Source organism: Oppia nitens, unplaced genomic scaffold, assembly GCF_028296485.1.
Source record: "Oppia nitens isolate AA-2021 unplaced genomic scaffold, nextdenovo-longstitch-racon4-pilon3 scaffold24_pilon_pilon_pilon, whole genome shotgun sequence".
Taxonomy (NCBI): Eukaryota; Metazoa; Arthropoda; class Arachnida; order Sarcoptiformes; family Oppiidae; genus Oppia; species Oppia nitens.
The window spans coordinates 569,088-591,535 of NW_026533204.1; the positions used below are offsets into that span (position 1 = coordinate 569,088).

At 29.3% G+C, this 22,448-nt stretch overlaps 8 protein-coding genes across 12 annotated transcripts; 5 read left to right on the top strand and 3 right to left on the bottom strand.

Moving 5' to 3' along the window:
• Positions 1-113: 113 nt before the first annotated feature.
• Positions 114-860, top strand: LOC128953914 (thialysine N-epsilon-acetyltransferase-like). 2 transcript variants are annotated; one of them, XM_054299450.1, is made up of 2 exons: positions 114-227; positions 290-860. In XM_054299450.1, exon 2 carries the CDS (start codon positions 292-294, stop codon positions 808-810), a length of 519 nt encoding a protein of 172 aa, XP_054155425.1. In that variant the 5' UTR covers positions 114-227; positions 290-291; the 3' UTR covers positions 811-860. The 2 variants fall into 2 exon arrangements, with proteins under 2 accessions (XP_054155425.1, XP_054155426.1); XM_054299451.1 differs by having other exon boundaries at positions 117-200.
• Positions 861-1,161: 301 nt separating this feature from the next.
• Positions 1,162-1,899, top strand: LOC128954039 (thialysine N-epsilon-acetyltransferase-like). Its single transcript, XM_054299603.1, has 2 exons — positions 1,162-1,215; positions 1,373-1,899. Exon 2 carries the CDS (start codon positions 1,384-1,386, stop codon positions 1,897-1,899), a length of 516 nt encoding a protein of 171 aa, XP_054155578.1. The 5' UTR covers positions 1,162-1,215; positions 1,373-1,383.
• Positions 1,900-2,971: 1,072 nt separating this feature from the next.
• Positions 2,972-4,484, top strand: LOC128954040 (uncharacterized). Its single transcript, XM_054299604.1, has 2 exons — positions 2,972-3,213; positions 3,490-4,484. The coding sequence occupies exons 1-2, from the start codon at positions 3,174-3,176 to the stop codon at positions 4,482-4,484; spliced, it is 1,035 nt and encodes a 344-aa protein (XP_054155579.1). The 5' UTR covers positions 2,972-3,173.
• An 861-nt stretch (positions 4,485-5,345) lies between these two features.
• Positions 5,346-6,824, bottom strand: LOC128954041 (uncharacterized). The gene is made up of 4 exons (XM_054299605.1): positions 6,764-6,824; positions 6,267-6,492; positions 5,431-6,133; positions 5,346-5,352 (listed from the first exon to the last, which is right to left on the bottom strand). Exons 2-4 carry the CDS (start codon positions 6,472-6,474, stop codon positions 5,346-5,348), a joined length of 918 nt encoding a protein of 305 aa, XP_054155580.1. The 5' UTR covers positions 6,475-6,492; positions 6,764-6,824.
• A 1,318-nt stretch (positions 6,825-8,142) lies between these two features.
• Positions 8,143-10,099, bottom strand: LOC128954042 (poly(ADP-ribose) glycohydrolase-like). The gene is given in 4 exon segments (XM_054299606.1): positions 8,143-8,185; positions 8,348-8,742; positions 8,744-9,218; positions 9,307-10,099. Coding segments are annotated over 4 exon segments (1,557 nt in total). The 5' UTR covers positions 9,951-10,099.
• Positions 10,100-10,534: 435 nt separating this feature from the next.
• On the bottom strand, positions 10,535-12,631 carry LOC128954043 (poly(ADP-ribose) glycohydrolase-like). Its single transcript, XM_054299607.1, has 3 exons — positions 11,928-12,631; positions 10,952-11,862; positions 10,535-10,542 (listed from the first exon to the last, which is right to left on the bottom strand). The coding sequence occupies exons 1-3, from the start codon at positions 12,572-12,574 to the stop codon at positions 10,535-10,537; spliced, it is 1,566 nt and encodes a 521-aa protein (XP_054155582.1). The 5' UTR covers positions 12,575-12,631.
• A 2,249-nt stretch (positions 12,632-14,880) lies between these two features.
• LOC128953906 (serine/threonine-protein kinase Chk2-like) lies at positions 14,881-16,111 on the top strand. The gene has a single exon (XM_054299441.1). The coding sequence runs from the start codon at positions 14,989-14,991 to the stop codon at positions 16,060-16,062; it is 1,074 nt and encodes a 357-aa protein (XP_054155416.1). The 5' UTR covers positions 14,881-14,988; the 3' UTR covers positions 16,063-16,111.
• Positions 16,112-16,479: 368 nt separating this feature from the next.
• LOC128953874 (uncharacterized) lies at positions 16,480-19,551 on the top strand. 4 transcript variants are annotated; one of them, XM_054299403.1, is made up of 4 exons: positions 16,480-16,543; positions 16,621-17,598; positions 17,949-18,025; positions 18,366-18,473. In XM_054299403.1, exons 2-4 carry the CDS (start codon positions 16,659-16,661, stop codon positions 18,411-18,413), a joined length of 1,065 nt encoding a protein of 354 aa, XP_054155378.1. In that variant the 5' UTR covers positions 16,480-16,543; positions 16,621-16,658; the 3' UTR covers positions 18,414-18,473. The 4 variants fall into 4 exon arrangements, with proteins under 4 accessions (XP_054155378.1, XP_054155377.1, XP_054155380.1 ...); XM_054299402.1 differs by having other exon boundaries at positions 16,480-17,598; XM_054299405.1 differs by lacking the exon at positions 17,949-18,025 and having other exon boundaries at positions 16,480-17,598; positions 18,366-18,453.
• Positions 19,552-22,448: the final 2,897 nt, after the last annotated feature.

Sequence of the window (22,448 nt, forward strand, 5' to 3'; positions counted from 1 at the left end):
ATAATAAAAAAAAACATTTGAAATGCCATTGAAATTGAATGCAAACACAAACACATATTTTTCACATAATTTATGCTTAACTTTCATCTCATAATTTATAGTTGTATTTCAATGACATCTATTAGGATAGCTGTGCCCTAAAAAACAAGTGTATGTATGTGTGTGTAGGGTATACCCCCAAATTGTGAATAAACAAAAAGGTGTCTAAAGATTGTTGTTATTTACCGGTAATTGTATTTATTTATTTTTTTACAAAAAAAAGTCAACTGTCCCCATAATTTACTCACAGTAATGTCATACACAATAAGAGAGGGCGTCAAAGATGACTGTGCGGCCATCGAACAGCTAATTAAAGAGCTGGCCGTTTACGAGCGTATGCCCGACGGACCGAAAATTGATCGCACGATACTAGAGAGGGACGGTTTCGGTGATGGACCGACCGGTCGACTATTTCGGACGTTTGTGGCCCAACTTGACGACGACAACAGCAAACAGATAGTAGGCTATGCTTTGTATTTCTATAAGTACTCGACGTGGGAGGGAAAGGGTATTTGGTTGGAAGATCTATATGTTAGGCCTGAATATCGCGGAAAAAGTATCGGTTTGTCTCTGTTCGGCGCAGTGGCCAACCAGGCCGTCCTCGAAGACTGTTGTCGACTCGAGTGGAACTGTCTTGACTGGAATCAAAGCTCCATTTGTTTCTACAAAAAGCTTAACGGTGTCGATCTGACTGAGTCCGAGGGCTGGCATACGTTCCGATTGACGCCCGAACACTTCAGACAACTGGCCAACAAATATGGTCAACAGTGATGACAATAGTTACGATGATTTTATAATTGTTAGTAAATAGTGTTAATAAAAGTGTCAATTATTTATATTTTAAATGTTTGCTATTTTTACTGTATTAGAGAAACAAATAAAAATTTTTAATACTATAATTTTTGTAAACTTTGTATGACTTATTTTTAAAAAATAAACAATCAAATTTATTAAATAATGAAATATTTTTATGAATATACTGTATTATGTATTATTATTCCTATAAATGTTAGTACCATATGATTTATTTATAATATAAATTTTATATATCCTTGAAAACCAATATTTTATAAACTTTGCACAACTATTTTAATGTTAAATATTATTTCTACTGTATTTTATACTTTAAGTAAATATTTTATTTAGTGTATCCACAAAAAAATTTAACAAAATCTGGTAATTAGCAGTATTTTATACTATCTTTATATTGTAAATGTGTATCTATACTGCACATAACCTAGCTAAAATTTGCAAAATAAAATAATTGATATTTTGTTTTTGTTGTTAAATTAATTTAAAAAATTAGTTGAATACTTGATTTTAATGCTAATAGTTTGACAAATAATGTCGTTTACAATAAGGAAAGGAGTGAAAGAGGACAGCAGTGAATTACGCCAATTGTTTCGAGAGTTGGCTATATATCAGAATCTGGACGGCAATCGGGTAGTCGAAGTCCAGGTGATAGAAAAAGATGGATTCGGTGACCAACCGGAGTGTCTACAGTTTCAAACGTTTGTCGCCCAACACAATGATAGCCAACAACTGGTCGGATTTGCATTGTATTATCCAAAGTACTCGGCCTGGACTGGTCGGGGCGTATGGATGGAACACTTGTACGTTAGTCCCGAATGCCGTGGAACGGGTATCGGTCGCCAATTGATGGCAGCTGTGGCTAAACAAGCGCTGGCCGACGGATGCGCACGAATGGAATGGGATGTATTTGTCTGGAATACCGGTGCTATGTCTATGTATAAGAAGTTGGGTGCCATTGATTTGGGCGAATCAAGCGAACAGACAAAAGTGTTTCGGCTGTTTGGCCAAACTTTAACACAATTAGCTCAGGGATGTCAATCACAATAGTAACAACATTTTTGTGTGTTATTGTATTATTATAATAATATTAATTAATAATTAAAATTTCTTATTAAATTTTTTGTTTATATTTCATTGAAATGACCTTGATGACATATTGGTCTAAATTGATAAATGCCTTATTTATATATTTTCTAAATATATAAATGTGCAAAATTATCTATAAATATAAAATAATAATAACTTAATTATTTTAAAATTAGATATTTTTCAACTACTGTATTAAAAATTAATATTTAATGATTAATAAATAACTAATATTAAGTAAAAAAAATGTTTGAGAAAAATAATAATTATATCATTATTATTATACAATTTTTTTGTGAATCGCTGTATTTATAATTTATTATATAATTATACATAAAATCTATGATTAGTAAAAAAAACATAATCTAATTTTGTATATACAGTATACTAAATTTTTGAAATTTTTATAACAATTTGTTTTAATGAATTTTATTTATTTATAATTATTTAATTTTAAAAAAAAAGTATTTCAATGTCTTGTATAAGTATGTGAGAGTCATATTTATATCTTAATTTTAAAAATTTAATTCTCTATTGGGTTAGGACATGAAATAAAATACTGTAAAACTAAATATTTATGAAAGGTATATACAGTACACTTATAAGATATATGATATAATATACATTCATTCAATATTCATAAATATAGAAATAAAAGTAATTATTTTTATTATAACATAAATCATAGAAACTAATAATTATTTTTAATAAATATTTTTATGATATCAATCAGTCACCAGATTTATCAATAGTAAATATGTTTCATTCATGTTTACAAGATTATCTATGCATTGAATGTAAATGCAATATAAGTTTTAATATATGATACTAAATAATAAAATTTATGTCTAATAAAAAAATAGCAATAAATATTTTATAAAATTTTTAATGAAAATTACAATTTTGTCTATTTGTTTGTATCCCTAATCGGCAAAGTTTTCTCTGTCCAGAAAACCTCTACCAAAGCCTTTAAATTTAATTTGCGTTCAAATATTTCGCGCCCCGTATTGCGTGAAGTGTTTATTATTGCGCGAAAAGTGCAGCGCATCGATGGTTACAATTCGGGTGATATGACGTCTCCATTGATCTGATCGACATAATTACCGGTAGTTTATGATAAACTGTATGTTTTTTTATGAACACAACCTGAGATTTATGACACTGATGTCAATGTATTTGTTGATGAAATCACGAATTTGCATGAATCCCGAAAACCCTGCGTCTTCTATCAATCCATGGGAATTAGTTTTCGGCAAATTGACACAATTAGCTCAGGTATCTCAGTAATAGTAATTATTTAATATATTAGTTTTTTATGTAATAATAATAATAATTTTTTTATATTTCATTAAAATGACCTTGATGATAATGTAAATTGATAAATGGTTTTATTTTTTATATTTAAAAAATATCTATAAATAAAAAAAAATAACTTAATTAAAAATTAACCATTTTTGTTTTGTTTATTAATAAGTAATATTTAATGATTAATAAAAACAATATTAATTAAACAGTGTTTAAGAATAATAATAATGTTTATTATAAGGAAAGGTATTAAAGAGGACTGTGAGGCCATAATAAGTATGTTTAAAGAGTTTATCGTCTATCAAATGCTCGACACCGACAAAGTGGTCGATTTGAAAGAATTACAAGACATTGGATTCGATGAACAATGTTCTGTGTTTCGGCTATTAGTTGCCGAAAATAGTGCCGACAAACAAATCGTTGGTTTTATTTTGTATTACACAAAATACTCGCTCATATCGGGCAAAGGTATTTGGATGGATGACTTATATGTCAGCCAACAGTGTCGTGGATCGGGTATGGGTCGGGCACTAATGTCGGCACTGGCCAAACAAGCGGCCAATAAATCGTACGATTATATAGACTGGCGGTGTTTAAGCTGGAATACAAGTGCCCTGTCTTTCTATAAGCATATGGGAAGTATTAACATATCGGAAACGTATGGCATATATAATCACAAGTTTGCTTTGTTTGGCGCCGAAGGCTTAAGATTAGTAGCCGACAATTATGCCGACAATTCAATATTCACTGTTAGAAAATACCGTACAGAGGACTGGCATGAATTGAACCAATTGTTTAATAATTGTCTAAAATATGAGAAGCAAGAGATAGATAGAAGCAAACCTTTAGAAATGCATGAATTCAACGAACAGTTAGATATTGGACTATTTCGGGTGTTTGTGGCACAGCTTAAGGACAACAATAACAAATCGCTTATTGGTTTTGTATTGTTTTACCAAAATTATTGGCTAAACATTGGCAAAGGTGTTTGGATAGAGCACATGTATGTCGAAGATGAGTATAAAAATCTAGATGTTTCTGATATGCTAATGACTGCAGTGGCCAAACATACTGTCCAACATTCGGGTTTGACTATGGGATGGGCTTATACTGAATATATGAAACAATTTGTCGATTCGTGCAGACAATTGTGTGCCAACTATTTGCGGGATAATTCAAATTCACATTTATTTCATCTGAATAATCATCATTTAATACAACTAATAAATTTAGATAATTAAATATTGTTATAAATAAATATTGTTATTTATATAAAATGTATTTTTAAATAAAACATTAATTAAAAAATAAATAAATAGTACTAAAAATTACAAACATACATTTAAATATCAATAATTTCAAATTTAATTTATATTAGTCATCATACAGTTACAGCAATAATTATGTCTAATTGACTCATAGATGTACAGTACATTAAATAAGCTAGATAAATTCACTATATAAAATACAGTATATTAATTAAAAAATTATTTAATTTATTTAAAGTTAATTGTATACATTTATTAGTCAAATTACCACAATTGCTCTAATTGTATGATCATATTTTAAAACAAACTTTAAAAAGTTTATTTTCTGAAATGTATGTGTGTGTGTCTGTTTGTTTGTTTGTTTGCGAAATTTAATATATTGTCAAAATTATTTAAATATTCAAAATGTGTTTGACGTGTATCTCCAGTTGTTTGAGATTTCATATTAATACAGTTTACAAATTATCAAAATATCTGTAATTTAAAATAAATTATTTATTATTTTTCTTTGTAAAATAATTAAATTAAAAATTATTAATGTTAAAATAGAAATAATTAACTTATGGTAAGCTAATAAGCTACTTATATTAAAACTCAATTAGTATTTATATTTTTCATTAATATTAAATTTTACATTAATTAAAAAAACTGGCCTAAGGCGCCAAAAACTTTTATGGGACCCCCTAACTTTTTGGTTTTTAGGCCAAGGGGGTAAATTGAAAAAATCTTCTAAATAAGTTTAATTTTTTTTATATTAATCATCAAATTTTAATTATAGACTCACAATCAAAAGCGTAGAGTTTTACACTTTTTTGGAGTATTAAACAAGGTAGATTAATCACTATTAATATAAAATCAAAAATTATTAATTATTTTTAGATTATAAATTAAAACCTAGATTTTTTTAAATAGGCTATACATTAATCCACCAATTGCACCAAAACCAATTGGATTTAAAATGGATACTGGTGATATTGGTGAAGTCAAGGTACTGGCAAAAAATGGTATCACTGATAGCAATGGGTTGAGACCAACAATAGTAAACAATGGCCAACCCGTTTCAAATACATCGACCATATCCACAAATTTAGCAGTGTTTCCATCACCTCCACTTCCAAGTTGCCTATCAATAAACTGTCCGGCCAAATATCTACCAAGCAAACCACCCACTGTACCTCCAACCAGTCCACCAATTATAGCGCCAATAGGCGCCCCTATGACTGCACCAACACCGCCAAACAATGAGCCAACACAGGCACCGATAGCGGCACCCAATACAGCGCCACATTTGGCACCTATTGCGCCGCCAATCCATCCGCCGGCAATTTCGGCGATTGTTCTGATTGTTCTCATCGGTAAAACATGATTATCATCTGCGGTGCAGTCTTCGTAAATGGCGGCACAGATCCGGACGCCATCGATGATTACGGCTGCGATGGTCAACCATTTTGAAACACCTTTCAGTATTTTGTCGACTTTATCGGCACAATCTATAAGACTGGCCGGCACTCGGATGTGAGGATTATTTGCATTAGAAAAGCCTTTCGGATCGATATTGATGTGCGGACTTTGCGAAACTCCTTTACCGCCGTGAGGATTGTCAAAACGTATAATTGGCGCACCTGTAGGTTAAATAATTATTATTTTATATACAGTATAGTATAATATTGATACAAAAAATTATACTAATTACTAATTATTACTATTTATATGACTACTGGTAATAATAATAATCAAATTAAAAAAAAAATTTACCTTTAGGATATCCATCTTGACCTAATCTGCCGAGATTGCCATCAATAATACCTGCACGGGTAGCTTTATTTAAATGTTCGGTAGGTATGAGCCGAAAACGTGTTTGACATTTATGGCCAGTTGTTATAGCTTCGAGAAATTTACCAGTATCATTTAAAACCACAGTCGACCAGTTTACTTTATTATTATTATCATCGCTTTTAGACATATTATGTTTTATCAATTACTAAAATATGATTTTAAAAAAATAATTTTAGCAAAATTATATAATTAATACTTATAATAATAATAATATAAAATATTTAAATATTAAGCATTATTAATTATAGATAATCTTTGATTTAAAATATATCCCTATTAAATCTAGTAATATTAAGTTTCTATTAAACTTAAAATTTTTAATTATATAAATATAAATATTTCTATTTATTTTTTATTTGTTAAATTCAAATTATATGACTTAAATTTGTTAATAATAGAAATAAATTGTTATATACCTAAATTTAACTTATTATTATTATTACTAGAAAATTTTTCTTAAAAATATAAAGTTACATCAATTTTATTAAAAGTAAAATATTTTCAGCAAATTTTTAGAATTAATATATTTTAATATATTAAATAGTATTTGAAACTTATTAGGCAATTAAATGCATACGTGATCACTTAAACACATTTATAAATAAACCTTGATTTTAAAATAGTTTATTTATTGATGTAATGTTATTTTATATACAATACTATATGATTGTTGAGCTGAAAAGTTTATATAAAGTTTATTAAAATATAAATTGCAATTTTTAGTAGTTATTTTAGTGAAATATTAAATAGTTTATATTATAAACTATTTAATATTTCACTAAAATAACTACTAAAAATTGCAATTTATATTTTGTGATAATAATTTAACTAAATATTTAATAATGTAATAATCTGTTTTTTTACTAGTGTAATGTCTATCATTTAATAAATTTATTTTTTTTTAAAAATTATATGCAATGACTTAGCAATTAGTGTATAAAAATTATAATAATTTTTTGTTGCTTTGAAATAATATTGTCAATTTTATTACTTTTAAATAAATATCTACAGTAATTCAATTAAATTATAATATAAACTAAAATATTTTTTTAGTGTATATTTTTAATTTATGTTTATAACTATATATTCATAAAAATGAATATAAATCTTGAAAACTTAACTAATAATATTATTTCAATTACACCCATCAATATCAGTGAAAATAATCAGCAAAGTAATAATGATATCAATTGTGAATCAGACAGTCAATCCTGGATTAATAACAAGATTGAAATTGCAAACAAAATATTTCAGTCACCATCAGCAGCAACAACAACAACAACGATTGTGGTAACAAAATGGCCATTGGATGACATATTGACAGTGGCTTCGGGAGAGTTTTTCAACCAACTGTTCCAAAACATGGATTATCTAATTGAAACTTACAATCTAATCACTAAAAAGTTTACATTTGAGTCCAATGATTATATCATCACATGTCTGTGCAATACCCCTCCCCCGGTCATTGGTGATCTAGTAGATAGCTATCAGTTTACCATGGGCAATTTGTTTTTGATTTGCCACCAAAATAAGCTAGCTAATAATAGTATTGGTGACGATATAATGTGCGATATAATTGAAGTGCTCAAAAATAGCACATTTATGTCAATGCCTAATATTAAATGTGAAATGTTAGCCAGCTCATCGGATGGATGCCAATTGTTATGGTTTAATCCCAGTAAAGATTTATTATGATTTACTAATAATAGTAGTTATAACTATATATCTAACAAAAAAGTTTATTAATTTAAAAGTTTAAAATATATTATTTTTAATACAGTTTAATATTTTTAATTTAAGTAGCATTACTTGTTTTGCAATATAGTATAATATAGTAACTATGATATATCAATATATAAAAATTTTCAAAAATAATTTATGTAGTATATTAATTTATTATAATAATAAAAATTAATAAATCTAATTATTTAATTATATCTAAAAATGTATTTTTTGATTCTATAATAAAATCTAATAAACTTTTGCAATTATCAGCAGACACTTGGCTTCTGTAGTCGGCGTATGCTATCAGTGCCCGATGCAATTGTCCCACATTTATGTTTGTGTCGACAATAAACTTATTGATATTATCCAACCGTGTCTTGAGTTTTGGATTATTGAACGTAAAGTATACTAAATCACGGTTCACCTGCGAGGATGCCATCAACTGGATCAACGTTTTAAGCTCCGGGTCGCCATTGTATGCACCGCAACCCCAATTGCCCGACGCAATAGCGCTCAGGTATTCGGGTTCATTGGTATCTCTGTCCAGAAAACCTGCGAAAGCCTTATTCAATTCGCGTTCAAACTTTTCGCGGCCGTATTGCACGTGTTTATTGCCGTGCGAAAAATGCAGCGCATCGATGGCTATAATACGGGTGGCGCGACGTCTCCCGTTGATCTGATGGTGTTTGATCCACATAATCACCCGTCCATTTGAATGTCTTTGAATAGCCTGAGTAAGTGTTGAACTGTTCGGTACCGTATATATGGACGGCTTCGGTACCCAATTGGCGTTCGGTAAACAATCGGGCGACCAATAGTTCTGGATTTATAACAAATCGGATCTCTTCCTGAACACAACCGCGACTTAAGACACCGCCGCCAATGTTTTTATTGGCAAAATCTATTTGCATGAATCCCGAACCTTCCGTCTCTATTAATCCCTCAGTCATAGGTACCAGTTTTCGGATAGTTTTTTCCGACTCAGACCAATCGGGCAGATCGTTGTACTGAAGATAACGGCGTTCAAAGCTGACCACTCCTGTGGGCATATTTCTGATTACACGACGAAAATAGTTGACAATACATTTCAATTTCTGTAGTTTTGTTGTCGAGTCAGCTCCTCGTTGACCGTGATTTGTGAACAAACTGTTAGATAAAAGTATAAAGATTTTAAATAATTTTTTAATAGTATTAAAAATAGACAGTTATTTTGTTTTATTTCATAGATGATTACCTCAAGAAGTTGGTCACCGGTAGGTTCTGGTTCGGGCCTTTGCATTGATTTCGTTGAGGAAAAGTACACAAAAAACTGTTCGCCAAAAGACAGGCGCACTGTTGTTGACTGAGAAATAATGTCCGATTTTGTCGTTGTCTTAACAGTGGAATCGATTGGGTGACAATTTTAGGCAAACTTAATGCCAATCGAGACATTTGTGGTATAATTTCATTAAACAGTTCATCCCTTTCCCGATCGTTACAGATATTTGTGACAAACGTTTCGAAAACATCAAACTTTTTGTCGCCGATATCCGGATTATATGCTTTGATTGCTCTTTCAAATTGTTCGGCACTTTTGATTTCGGCCGATAAACTTTCGGTAATAACCATCCAATATGTTTGATCAGTTTGTGCTAACTTTCCGTCGGTTATGACAATATTTTCGGGACTGTTCGGCATCTTTACATGATTTTCATCCCAATGGTCGACATACTGATCGGGATAGGGCTTTGGTAATACTGTGTTATCACAATCGAGATCCGGTCTATAGAGAACATATCGTTCATCAATGGCCACTACTTGTTCGGTCATCGGTGGCAAACAATCGGGCATTTGATTCAATGCCTGCAAAACTTCTAGATTTTCAACACTAGTTGTCATAATTATTGTTACGTCATATACAGTAAAAATATCACAAATTTAATTTATACAATATGTCTATGAATGACTTCAATAAAAATTTTTAAAAAATCAAATATAATTTATTGAATTACATATTTAACAATTATAAAGCATATATAACTGCAATTAAGATTGTAATGAAAGTAAAGTTTTTGCTCTTATATAAGAAACAAATTTAAATAAATATATTTTATTGATAGATATGAAAATTTTACGTTTTGTATTGCAATATGAAATGCATAAAACATTTTATTAACGTTTACATTGAAATCTATAAACACTTTTAAAAATCTATGTCAATAATACGTATGTAATATGAAATCAATTGTAAATTACCAGTAAAAGTATATTTATTATTGTTGTTGTTATTTTTATACAAAATTGTTATTATTGATTATACAAATAAATAAACACATACATACATATACTGCAAAATATATTATTGTATCTGTATATAATTTTATGTATAATATAACATTAGATGACCTTGATAATCGATGTAAAACATAATATGGAATATAAAATACGTATTAAAAATGTTATTAAAAAACTTTTTGTTAAGTTTAAAATTCTGTAAACAACATATATTAATTTATTTATAATTTTTGTATAAAACAATTGCATTAAAAAAATTACAATATTTACAAAAAAATAGTTAAACTAATATAAAATTGTATTAAAGAAATAATAATTCAAACCTTATTTTTTGAAAAAAATACTTTAAGAATTAAATACTAATTAATAAATCATTTTAATATGTGATTAACGATAATGATGTAGAAATGTTGGCTATAGTCCATAGCCCAGTAAATAATTATTAGATTTACTACTAATTTAATTTATAATTTTACAAAAATTTACAAAAAAAAATATTTTATTTATTTATTACTATAAAAGAATAATTAACTTAATAACTTTAAATATTTATTTAAATGAAAATAATTTAGTTATCCATTTTTTAGTTATCAAATTTTTTCCATCTATAATAAAATCAAATAAATTTTTGCAATTTTTAACCGACACTTGATTCCGGTAGTTGTCATAATCTACGAGTGCCCGATGCAATTGTCCCACATTTATGTTTTTGTCGACAATAAACTTATTGATATTATCCAACCGTGTCTTGAGTTGTGGATTATCGAACGTAAAGTATACCAAATCCCGGTTCACCTGCGAGACTGCCATCAACTGAACCAAGGCTTTGAGCTCCGGGTCTCCATTGAATGCACCGCAACCCCAATTGCCCGATGCAATAGCGCTCAGGTATTCCGGTTCATCGGTATCTCTGTCCAGAAAACCTGCGAACGCCTTATTCAATTCGCGTTCAAATATTTCGCGGCCGTATTGCAAGTGTTTATTGTCGGACGAAAAATATATCGCATCGATGGCCACAATACGAGTGGTACGACGTCTCCATTGATCTGATGGTGTTTGATCCACATAATCACCCGTCCATTTGAATGTCATTGAATAGCCTGAGTATTTGTTGAACTGTTCGGTACCGTATATATGGACGGCTTCGGTACACAATTGTTGTTCGGTAAACAATCGGGCGACCAGTAGTTCCGGATTTATAACAAACCGGATCTCTTCCTGAACACAACCGCAACTTAAGACACCGCCGCCAATGTTTTTGTTGGCGAAATCTATTTGCATGAATCCCGAACCCGCCGTCTCTATCAATCCATCAGTCATTGGCACCAGTTTTCGGATTGTTTTTGTCGACTGAGACCAATCGGGCAAATCGTCTATTTGTAGATAACGGCGTTCAAAGCTGACCACTCCTGTGGGCATATTTCGGAGGACACGACGAAAATAGTTTACAATACATCTTAGTTTCTGGAGTTTTGTTGTCGAGTAAGCTCCTGATTGACCGTAATTTGTAAACAAACTGTTAGTTAAAAAGTATTAATATTTTTAGTAATATTAAAGCGGACAGTTGTTTTTCTGGATTACCTAAAAAAATTGGCAACCGGTAGGTTATAATTCGTGGCTTGAATTTCTTGATTTCGTTGAGGAAAAGTACAGAAAAAACTGTTCGCCAAAAGACAGGCGCACTGTTGTTGACTGAGAAATAGTGTCCGATTTTGTCGTTGTCTTAACAGTGGAATCGATTGGGTGACAATTTTAGGCAAACTTAATGCCAATCGAGACATTTGTGGTATAATTTCATTAAACAGTTCATCCCTTTCCCGATCGTTACAGATATTTGTGACAAACGTTTCGAAAACATCAAACTTTTTGTCGCCGATATCCGGATTGTATGCTTTGATTGCGGCTTCAAATTGTTCGGCACTTTTGATTTCGGCCGACAAACTTTCGGTAATAACCATCCAATATGTTTGATCAGTTTGTGCTAACTTTCCGTCGGTTATCACAATATTTTCTGGACTGTTTGGCATCTTTACATGATTTTCATCCCAATGGTCGACATACTGATCGGGATAGGGCTTTGGTAATACTGTGTTATCACAATCGAGATCCGGTCTATAGATAACATATCGTTCATCACTGGCTACCACTTGTTCGGTAATCGGTGGCAAACAATCGGGCATTTGATTTAATGCCTGCAAAACTTCTAGATTTTCAACACTAGTTGTCATAATTATTGTTATGTCATTTACAGTAAAATATAACAAATAAAGATATCCATAACTTTTTAATGGTCATAAAATATCACAGATATATTTTATACTATATTTGTTTATGAATTACTTAAATAAACTATAATTCATTAAATTTATTATTAAAAATTATATAACAATTATTATTGATTAATTAATAAATAAAAATTTATGTTTTGATTTCCAGTTATATTCTATGATAAAAGGAAATGTATAAAAAACATTTCATAAAAACCTTTACATTGAAATCTACTTTATTTCAATTATAATATGAAATTAACTGTAAATTTTATTTTGTTTTTGTTGCTGATTATGCAAAATGTTTATTTTATTAATATATAAACCCACACCCACGCATACTTCAAAATGTTCAATATATAATATACTTTATTTAATTTTAAGTAATACATAATATGTTTTTATTATAAAAACATTGGATAAACATATTAGATGACCTTGATAATTAATATATAATTTTAAATAAAATAAAATACGTATAAATAATGTTATTAAAAAAACTATTGCTTTTAAAATTGTTTAAATAACATGTAAAATAAATTCATATATAGATATTAATTTTTTTAGGTTTCAAATTGAAACTTTCAATATAAAGTATATTATTGTAATACAGTATAAAAACGATATATATATATATTAATATATAAAAGTGTATATTTTTTGTTTGATTACTATAAAACAAACAATTTAAGCAATAATATTGATCAAACATTTGCTATTAGAGTTAGTGTAACTTTATAAGCTAGCGAAATTTCCTTATAAATTTCCTTTTATTTTACCGGAAAATGTGTTATTTTCACTCCTTTCATTCATTAAAAAGGAAAATATATTTTATATTATTACAATAAATAGCACAAAAAACTTAAATAATTTGCATAAAATTTCAGAAATATATAAAAAAATAAATATTAATTCAATAAATTTAGATATACAGTACTTTTGATAAATACCATTCAAAATACAGTTTAATATGACATTTATTTTTTAAATTATAAGAAAATTTGACGTTTTTTTTTGTTAAATAGGTGATAGCAAAATTATATAAATTCCCTATGAATTCCCAGGGAAAATAAGGAACTTATGGATAATAAAACGATCAATATATTATCGAACCCTAATTGCAATAATTGATTATTGCCATTATGTGTATTAATCTATCAATATATATATACTTTTGAATTTGAATATTAAATGAAATTAACTGTAAATTTGTAAACTGTAAAATTAAAAATATAATACTTTATATTATTTGTATGTAATACAATATGTTTATTATTGACCGTAGATAAAAAAATATATAAGATGACCTTGATAATTATTTGAAAATTTTATATGAAATAAAATATGTATAAAAATAGTTATTTAAAAAAAATCCTATTATATTTAAAATTCTCTAAATAACAATGGAAAATAAATTCATACATATTTTTAAAGTGTTGTATATAATAAATTAATACAAAATATTATAGTTTACTTATATATATTTTATATAATATAATATTTAATATATTTATACTACACTTACACACGCTTATACACTTACTTATTAGTAATATTGATATATTTATATATCAACATATATAAATATTTACACAATTCAAATATTGTTAAAAATTAATATAATATTGAATGCAATATATAATAAATAATTATTATTAAAAATCACACTGATATTTACACTTAAATTATAAGCTTTTTTTTAAAAAAAATTAATTTAAGATTTTATAAACTAATTAACAATTTATATATTAATATATGATTAATGATGATTTTTGTAGAATTTTTAGTTAGCTTATCGGATGCCAATTGTTATGTCAAAATTACAGTAAATAGTTATTATAATTAATTAATTAATTATAATTTTAATAAAATATTTAATTGTTTGATTGCGGCTTCAAATTGTTCGGCACTTTTGATTTCGGCCGACAAACTTTCGGTAATAACCATCCAATATGTTTGACCTGTTTGTTCTGACTGTCCATCGGTTATAAAAAATTTTACGGACTTTTCGGCATTTATGGTCGACATACTGATCGGGATAGGGCTTTAGTAATACTGTGTTATCACAATCGAGATCTGGTCTATAGACAAAATATCGTTCATCACTGGCCATCAATTTTTTTCACTAATTACTATTCATTTAATTTTCATAATAACTTTTGATACTTTAATTTAAAGGTATTAATATATAAAATCTAAGATTATTAACAATAAGATAAAATTTTAATATTTATTCAAAAAATAAATTGAAAATAAATTTCATAACAAAAATAATTGTTTGATATACTAGAAGAATAACAGCTGAATCACAGAATAAAACATATAAATTCAGTTATCAGTTGTTTTAATTGCATATAAATTACACAACATTTTCAATGGCAGTCGGAGGTGGAGGAGGAAGTGGTGGCGTTGGTGTTAAAGTAAAGGGTGAAATGCGGGCCGCGATGATTGCGATTGAAAAGAAATTTGTCAATTGGAAGGCAATTGGCGAGCAATACACTGATCCGCTTCCGGCCAATGAAGCTCTACCGCCGGCAGAGATTGCTGTCTGCCGTAACAAAGGTATTGAATTTGTAAAAGAATTGGGTTCTGGCGGTTATGGTAAGGTCTGGCAGGTCCGATGCTCGCAACTATTATCAGCACAGCCACATCGTAACTATGTAAACGAAGACATGGCCTGTAAGATAATGTCGATTCTCCGATTCAAACGTCACAAGACTCCGGCCAAAGCTACTTCCGAAATGCTGACAGAATACAGTTTACACAAACGACTACAACATCCATATCTGGTCCGATCGGAAGATGCTTTTCATATTGTCGACGCCATGACTGGCTTTCCCTATGTCAGGCACCTGCACTTTATGGAACTGTGTGCCGGCAATCTTAGAGATCTGTTAAAATCGATGGGTAAAATGGGCGAATCAGAGGCCAAATCGTGGTTTCGTATGATGTGTGACGCACTCAGGTATTTGCACCGACAAAATATTAGCCATTTGGACATTAAGTTAGATAATATACTCTATTTATTTGATCCGCAAACCAGTGCCGCAGAGTTTAAACTATCCGATCTGGGTTTGGCCCGTTCGTGTAAATTCATTTCTGGTCGCATCGGTACCGAAATCTATATGGCACCCGAACAGCCTACGCGGGCAAAAATTCTGGCCGATCCTCTACTATCGCGTGCTATATACGCGACCCAACCGTGCGATATATATTCACTGGCACTGGCCGTTTGCGAAACACTTGGCGGTGTTAAAACACATATACAGACCAAACAGCTAGTGATTGGCATAAAAAATGAACAAATCCTTCGTCGTGTCCATATCTTAGGCACAGACATCAACACATTGGAGTTTTGTCAACTACTGCAAGGTATGTTAGCCACTGATCCAAAAACTAGATTCAATATTGAACAGGTAGCTCAACATCCATGGTATCTACAACCGTAATCTACTATAAGAAATATATTTCAAAGTATTTTTTGATTGTTTGTATGTTAGGACAGTATGTTTTGTAAATTACAATTTGTAATAAACAAAAAGTCAAGTTTGAAAATTTTCTATAACTATTACACAAACATCTATTATACAGTAAATTAAATATTAGTAATTTAATTGACATAATTGTTAGGATACATGTATTACTATTTATTTATACTAATTGGCTGTTAGTTTTTTAGACCCCTTTCCTTTTAAACAATATGACTAAATAGCGGTACAGTATTGTTAATAGATAGTGTGTGTGAGTTAGTATACAAATTGAATTATACATGAGTTATAATTTTTTTTTTAATTTGTGCATATAATTAAAATGTTTTATTTTTTTCCAACAATAAGTTATTTACAAAAAAAAATAAAAATAAAATTGTTTAACTTTTTTTTGACAAACAGAGAGACAAAACAGATAAACCAGAAGAATATTAGATCAAAAGTAAGTACAGTATAAATAGTATCGATTTTCTTAATTTACAAAACAAATAATCAACAAAAAAAACTAAACAATGGCAGCCGGAGGTGCAGAAGTTACCGCAGCTCTAAGGGAAGCAATGATGGCCGTCAACCAGAAATACTTTGATTGGAACAAAGTTGGCGAACAATACACAGACCCGATACCGGCCACCGATCCATTGACACCACCAGAGATAGCTCTGTGCGAGAATCATGGCATCAAATTCTTGGAAAAACTCGGTTCTGGCGGATACGGTGCCGTCTGGAAGGTCCGATGCTCTCAGCTATTGTCGCCACAGTCACAGCGTGACTATACCCAAGAAGATCTGGCCTGTAAGATCATATCCATATCGAAATTCAAGCGTAACCTTTCACCTCCAGAAGCCACCGCCGAAATGCTCTACGAGTATAGTCTGCATAAGACACTAAGACATCCGTATCTGATCCAATCGGAAGATGCTTTTCATATTGTGGACGCCATGACCGGCTTTCCCTATGTAAGACATTTGCATTTCATGGAACTGTGTAACGGTAGTGTCAAACAACTGCTACAACAACAACCACAACAACCGGGACGGTTGGGCGAAGCGGAGGCTAAAGTATGGTTTCGTATGATTTGTTTGGCTGTTCAGTATTTGCATCGGAAAAACATTTGCCATATGGACATCAAGATAGACAATATACTTTACCAATATAATGCACAGACCAGTCAGGCCACTTTTAAGCTATCGGATGTGGGTATGGCCCGTTCTGGTACTATAGTATCTGGTCGTCTGGGAACTGAAGCTTACTGTGCACCCGAACAGCCCAAACGTCTACAAGCTCAGGCCAATCCCCAAGTACTGCGTATACAGTACGCACCCAAACCGTGCGACATCTGGCAGCTGGGAATGGCCGTCTGTGAAACACTCGGCGGTCTTCGTATGCACCGTCAAACCCATTCGGCTATACTTAGTATACAACATCCCAGCCTAGTCTATCATCTACAGATGCCAGGCATACGGGTCGATACTTACGAGTTTTGTCAACTACTTCAAGGTATGTTTGAGATTAATCCCAATAGAAGATTCACTATTGAGCAGGTGATTGCACATCCATGGTTTAGGAGACAGTAGTTATGGGGTATATATATATATTACAGTAATTGATTCGATAGATTTCTCGGGTAAGGAGTGGGGGAGGGATAGTGTTACCTATCATAGTATTTTTTCAACAGTAAATTTTCAGTTAATTATTCAGCAAATTGTGTTTATTTTAATTTAAAAGATGCAAAAATTAGAATTACACTCTGAAATCATAATTGTGTGGCACTGTTAGCTATTTCAACAAAAATATAATTTTTATTAGCCCTTACTTATGCTAACATTATTATTTTTTTCAAAGTATAGACTATATTGTTTTGGTTCAAATATTTTGGACGCAACTACTACTAGGCTATTGTCAGCAAAAATTATTGTCAAATGTGGTAATTAATTGATTACATTCAAAAAATTATCTCTAAAAAACAGTTCATTTAATATCTTATAAAATCATTGGCTATAACTCATTGAAATTATTTTTGTTATTTAAAAAATATGATATTAGTTGTGATAATTAAACAAAATTTGTCAAACAAAGTTATACTGAGTTTTAACAAAATACTATATTTATTTTAAAAAAACTTTCAAAATTTTCAAAAATATAATAAAAATATAGTTAGAAAATAATAATAATAATTAAATCAAACAAAAAATTATATTGAAAACACATACAATACAAGATTATCAGAAATTACACCAAATCTATCTATCTATCCATTTATTTAGCCATCATTTTTTAATATCATCGAAAGTAAATGGCAACGGGAGGAGTAGGTGTAGGAGGAGGAGCAGCAACAGGAGGAGCAGGAGGAGGACCTGGCTATCATTACTATGATTGGAACAAAATTGGCGAACAATACAAAGATCCGATACCGTCTACGGAAGCGCTGACACCGGCCGAGATAGCTCTGTGCAATAATCACGGCATTGAATTCCTGGAGCGACTCGGATCCGGCGGATTCGGTACCGTTTGGAAAGTTCGGTGCTCTCAACTGGTGTCCACACAGTCACAGCGTGACTATACCCAAGAAGAGTTGGCCTGTAAGATCATGTCTATCGCACAGTTTAGCAATCGTTTTTCACCGCACGAAGCCGTCACCGAAATGCTTCACGAATATCGTATACATAAGTCTCTGGATCACCAATATCTGGTCCGTTCCGAAGATGCCTTTCATATTGTCGACGCCATGACCGGCTTTCCTCATGTACGTCATCTACACTTTATGGAACTGTGCTCCGGTAGTCTGGCAGATTTTTTACGTCTACGCGGCCGTATGTCTGAAATCGATGCCAAATCCTGGCTGAGAATGATGTCCCGTGCGCTCAGGTATCTGCACAAACAGGACATCGCCCATTTGGACATCAAGATTGAGAACATACTCTACAAATACGATCAGACAACCAAATCGTCCATTTTCAAGCTGTCCGATCTCGGATTGGCCCGTATTGCTACCAAAATATGCGGTCGTGTTGGCACCGAAATTTATAGAGCACCCGAGCAGCCTACCCGAGCCAAAGCTCTACACAATCCTTATATCAATAGTATGCCCTACGAAACAAAACCCTGTGACATATATTCATTGGCACTGGCCGTCTGCGAAACACTTGGCGGCCATCGTACCCATCAGCAGATCATGGGCTTCATCTGTGGCATTAAAGACCAACAAGAATTCAAACGCATCCAATCGGGAGGATTACAGATCAATACCATGGAGTTTGTTCATCTATTGCAAGGTATGTTAGAGATTAATCCGAAAAGACGGTTTACTATACGCGATGTGATGTCACATCCATGGTATAAAGCGCCATAAGAGCCAATACTGTAGTAAACAAGTGAGTGGGCAGATAGGCGGGGGAGGGATGTATTGGTCTGTATAGGTTAAAAATTTAGTCACTGTATATATTATATACATAGCTTACTAGTTTAGTCAATGAAAAGTTTGAATATGTATATGTATTAAATGTATAGTTTATTATGTTTGTTTGCAAATTGATTTTTTGTTGTTGTTATGTAAATTATGCGGCAGCACAGTTAGCTTGGTTATTTTTTTTTATCTATCCTAACTAATACACAAAATTTTCAATTTACAGAATCAATGATTCGGATGCTAAATCTGGTGGACGACTCTATTAAAAGCGAAAAAAATAGTAAATAAAAAATAATAATTTATGTGATATAAAATGTTTATATACACTGTATATACACTATAAAATTGCTAACCCTTCTAACCATTTACTCCTTTAAAATCAATTTATTTAATTTTTTACTATTGTATTACATTAAATAATTGTTTCATTTCTTAGGGTTTTTTTCCAATAGTTAAAGATCCTTAAAAAAAAGTATATATAAATATGTACTTAAAAACATACATCAGATATACTGTAAATTGCCTAAAATAAAATTACGTTACATATGATGATCCAATAAATGTAAGTAATAATATATATATATATATATACAGTATACATACATACATACATACATACATACATACATACATACACACAGTATAGTATTAATTTTAGCATAATCAATATTAGCTATATTTTAAAAATTCACATTTATTTATTTATCGTTTAAATTTATTAAATTTTTTTTATTGTTTTTTTGTAAGTTTATTTATTTGTTTGTTTGCTTGTTTGTTTACAAATAATAAATATTTTTATTTATTTATATAATTATAATCAATGATAAAATGATTAATAAAGATGATAATAATTTTTACATCAATAATAATAATAATCTAATAAATAAAAGATTTTCAATCTCAAAATATTTAATAAATTAAATTTTTTATGTAATATTTAGTATTATTTTATGGCATTTGTTTTGTTATGATATTAATTTAAATTGTAATTATTATTATCTAAATATTTTTAACAATATTTTTGTTTAATTAATCAATTACAACCAAAATTATTATTTAATTGTCAAAATTAAACATTGTTAGTGAAATTTTTTTTAAAAAAAACATTGAATTGATATAACATTTATACATTTAATAAATAAAAAGATTAAATGAATAATAATCAACAAATAAATATTATTAATCAAATTATTGTTTGTTTTTTTGTGGTTATTATTATTATTACCAACTTTTACAGTAAAAATTAATGCAATAATTTAAGTAAATCGCATACAAAATATTTTGTTTTAAAGGAAATTTTTTTCTATTAAATATGTTTAAAATACAATATAATAATTTTTGTTTAAAATAGAAAAATTAATTTATATGCAATTATTAATATATCAGTTTATATATATATATATATTCCTACAAATCATAAATATAAGTATATTTTGTATCGAAAAAAAGATTTTGTTTGTTTGTTTAAGATAACAACAAATAAAAATGTTTCAATTATTTATTAAATATTTTTTTTATATATAAAAATGATCAATAATTTATAAATAATATATTAATAAATTCTAATCTTGTTGTCGACGTTGAGATAATTAAATGCAAATAATTAAATAGTAAAATCCAATAATAAATAACATAAACTAGTGATGAAAAAAAATGTTGGACACGGATGTGATGATTGAGTAATAATAATAATAATCCATTAGTCGGCAGGAGTTTTAATAATAGTTATAAAATACAATAATAACAACAAATAATAATAATAATTGTCATTTAAAAAACAAATCAAAATAAACAATCAGTTGACTAATAATAATAATAATATATTTCAAAAAACTATTAAATTTGATCACAAAAAAACAATTTCAATTCTTTGTATTTCTAAAAAAACAAAAAAAAAATCCAATTATAAAAAACTATAACCAGAATATTCTTGTTTCCCTATTTTTGTTGTAAAAATTTATTTATTCAAAGTTATACACCATTTCAGGGAAAATGGTATTCAATAATAACCAATTGTGTTTTTTAATTTTGTAAATTGTATTGTGTGTGTGTGTGTGTCTGTCTGTTTATCTGTCTGTGTCTGTAACTGTTGTTTATTGTATGTTTGATAAAAAGTGATACATTTTTAGTTTTTAAAAAAAACACAATTAAAAATCACTAATAATTTTTGTTTGTCTCCAAATAACGTTAACAACAAATAAAACACATTTAAAAAAAACACAAAAAATTAACAAATTAAGCGATGAGTGAGATAGAGAGTGGGTGAGTAAGTGTCGAGAGTGGGTGTGACATCACATATAATATGATGAAGATTTTAAATATGTATGTTAACAAAACAAAACTTAAATATTTTATATATTTATTTAATTACATTAGACTATATGATGATGTGATTTATTTTGTGATAAATTGAATGATAAAAATTTAATTAATTTTTAATTTAATATAACAATTGAAGAGTAGATGATAAAAGTTATTGGTTTTCTTATTATTATTATTATTATTAACATTATTATTAATTATTATTATTACACAAATGTTATGTAATATAGATAACAACTTTAAAAATTAAAAACCAACTGTTTTTTGTTTGTTTGACATTATATCCATAGCCTATGTGTTGTGGGCTATCTATCTGTCTATCTGTTCCGATATCGTGATGTCCTCCAGAAATAATGGGTATTTTCAAGAAAAAACACAACACATATGAAGACTATTTATATTTATATTTATTTAGTTTTTATCTTTTAAATCAGTTAAACTAATGGATGAAATTTGTTTGATGTCTTAAAATATAATTCATTACTATTTTGTGTTGTTTTTTCAGTAAAATATACATAGATTTTAATATATATATATATTTGCAAATCAGTTTATATATATATATATATATATATATATATAAATTATTGTTATAATTATTACATTATTACTCTTCAAT

Excerpts from the sequence above, each read along its gene's own strand:
- LOC128954039 (XM_054299603.1), top strand. The coding sequence starts at position 1,384 with ATGTCGTTTACAATAAGGAAAGGAGTGAAAGAGGACAGCAGTGAATTA.
- LOC128954040 (XM_054299604.1), top strand. The coding sequence starts at position 3,174 with ATGGGAATTAGTTTTCGGCAAATTGACACAATTAGCTCAG. Across the intron at positions 3,214-3,489 it reads AATTGACACAATTAGCTCAG|GTATTAAAGAGGACTGTGAG; the intron begins GTATCTCAGTAA and ends TTATAAGGAAAG.
- LOC128954043 (XM_054299607.1), bottom strand. The coding sequence starts at position 12,574 with ATGACAACTAGTGTTGAAAATCTAGAAGTTTTGCAGGCATTAAATCAA. Across the intron at positions 11,863-11,927 it reads CCGGTTGCCAATTTTTTTAG|TTTGTTTACAAATTACGGTC; the intron begins GTAATCCAGAAA and ends TTTAACTAACAG.
- LOC128954041 (XM_054299605.1), bottom strand. The coding sequence starts at position 6,474 with ATGTCTAAAAGCGATGATAATAATAATAAAGTAAACTGGTCGACTGTG. Across the intron at positions 6,134-6,266 it reads TCAAGATGGATATCCTAAAG|GTGCGCCAATTATACGTTTT; the intron begins GTAAATTTTTTT and ends TTTAACCTACAG.
- LOC128953874 (XM_054299402.1), top strand. The coding sequence starts at position 16,614 with ATGGCAGCCGGAGGTGCAGAAGTTACCGCAGCTCTAAGGGAAGCAATG. Across the intron at positions 17,599-17,948 it reads GTTTTGTCAACTACTTCAAG|ACTATATTGTTTTGGTTCAA; the intron begins GTATGTTTGAGA and ends TTCAAAGTATAG. Across the intron at positions 18,026-18,365 it reads AAAAATTATTGTCAAATGTG|CCATCATTTTTTAATATCAT; the intron begins GTAATTAATTGA and ends CCATTTATTTAG.
- LOC128953914 (XM_054299450.1), top strand. The coding sequence starts at position 292 with ATGTCATACACAATAAGAGAGGGCGTCAAAGATGACTGTGCGGCCATC.
- LOC128953906 (XM_054299441.1), top strand. The coding sequence starts at position 14,989 with ATGGCAGTCGGAGGTGGAGGAGGAAGTGGTGGCGTTGGTGTTAAAGTA.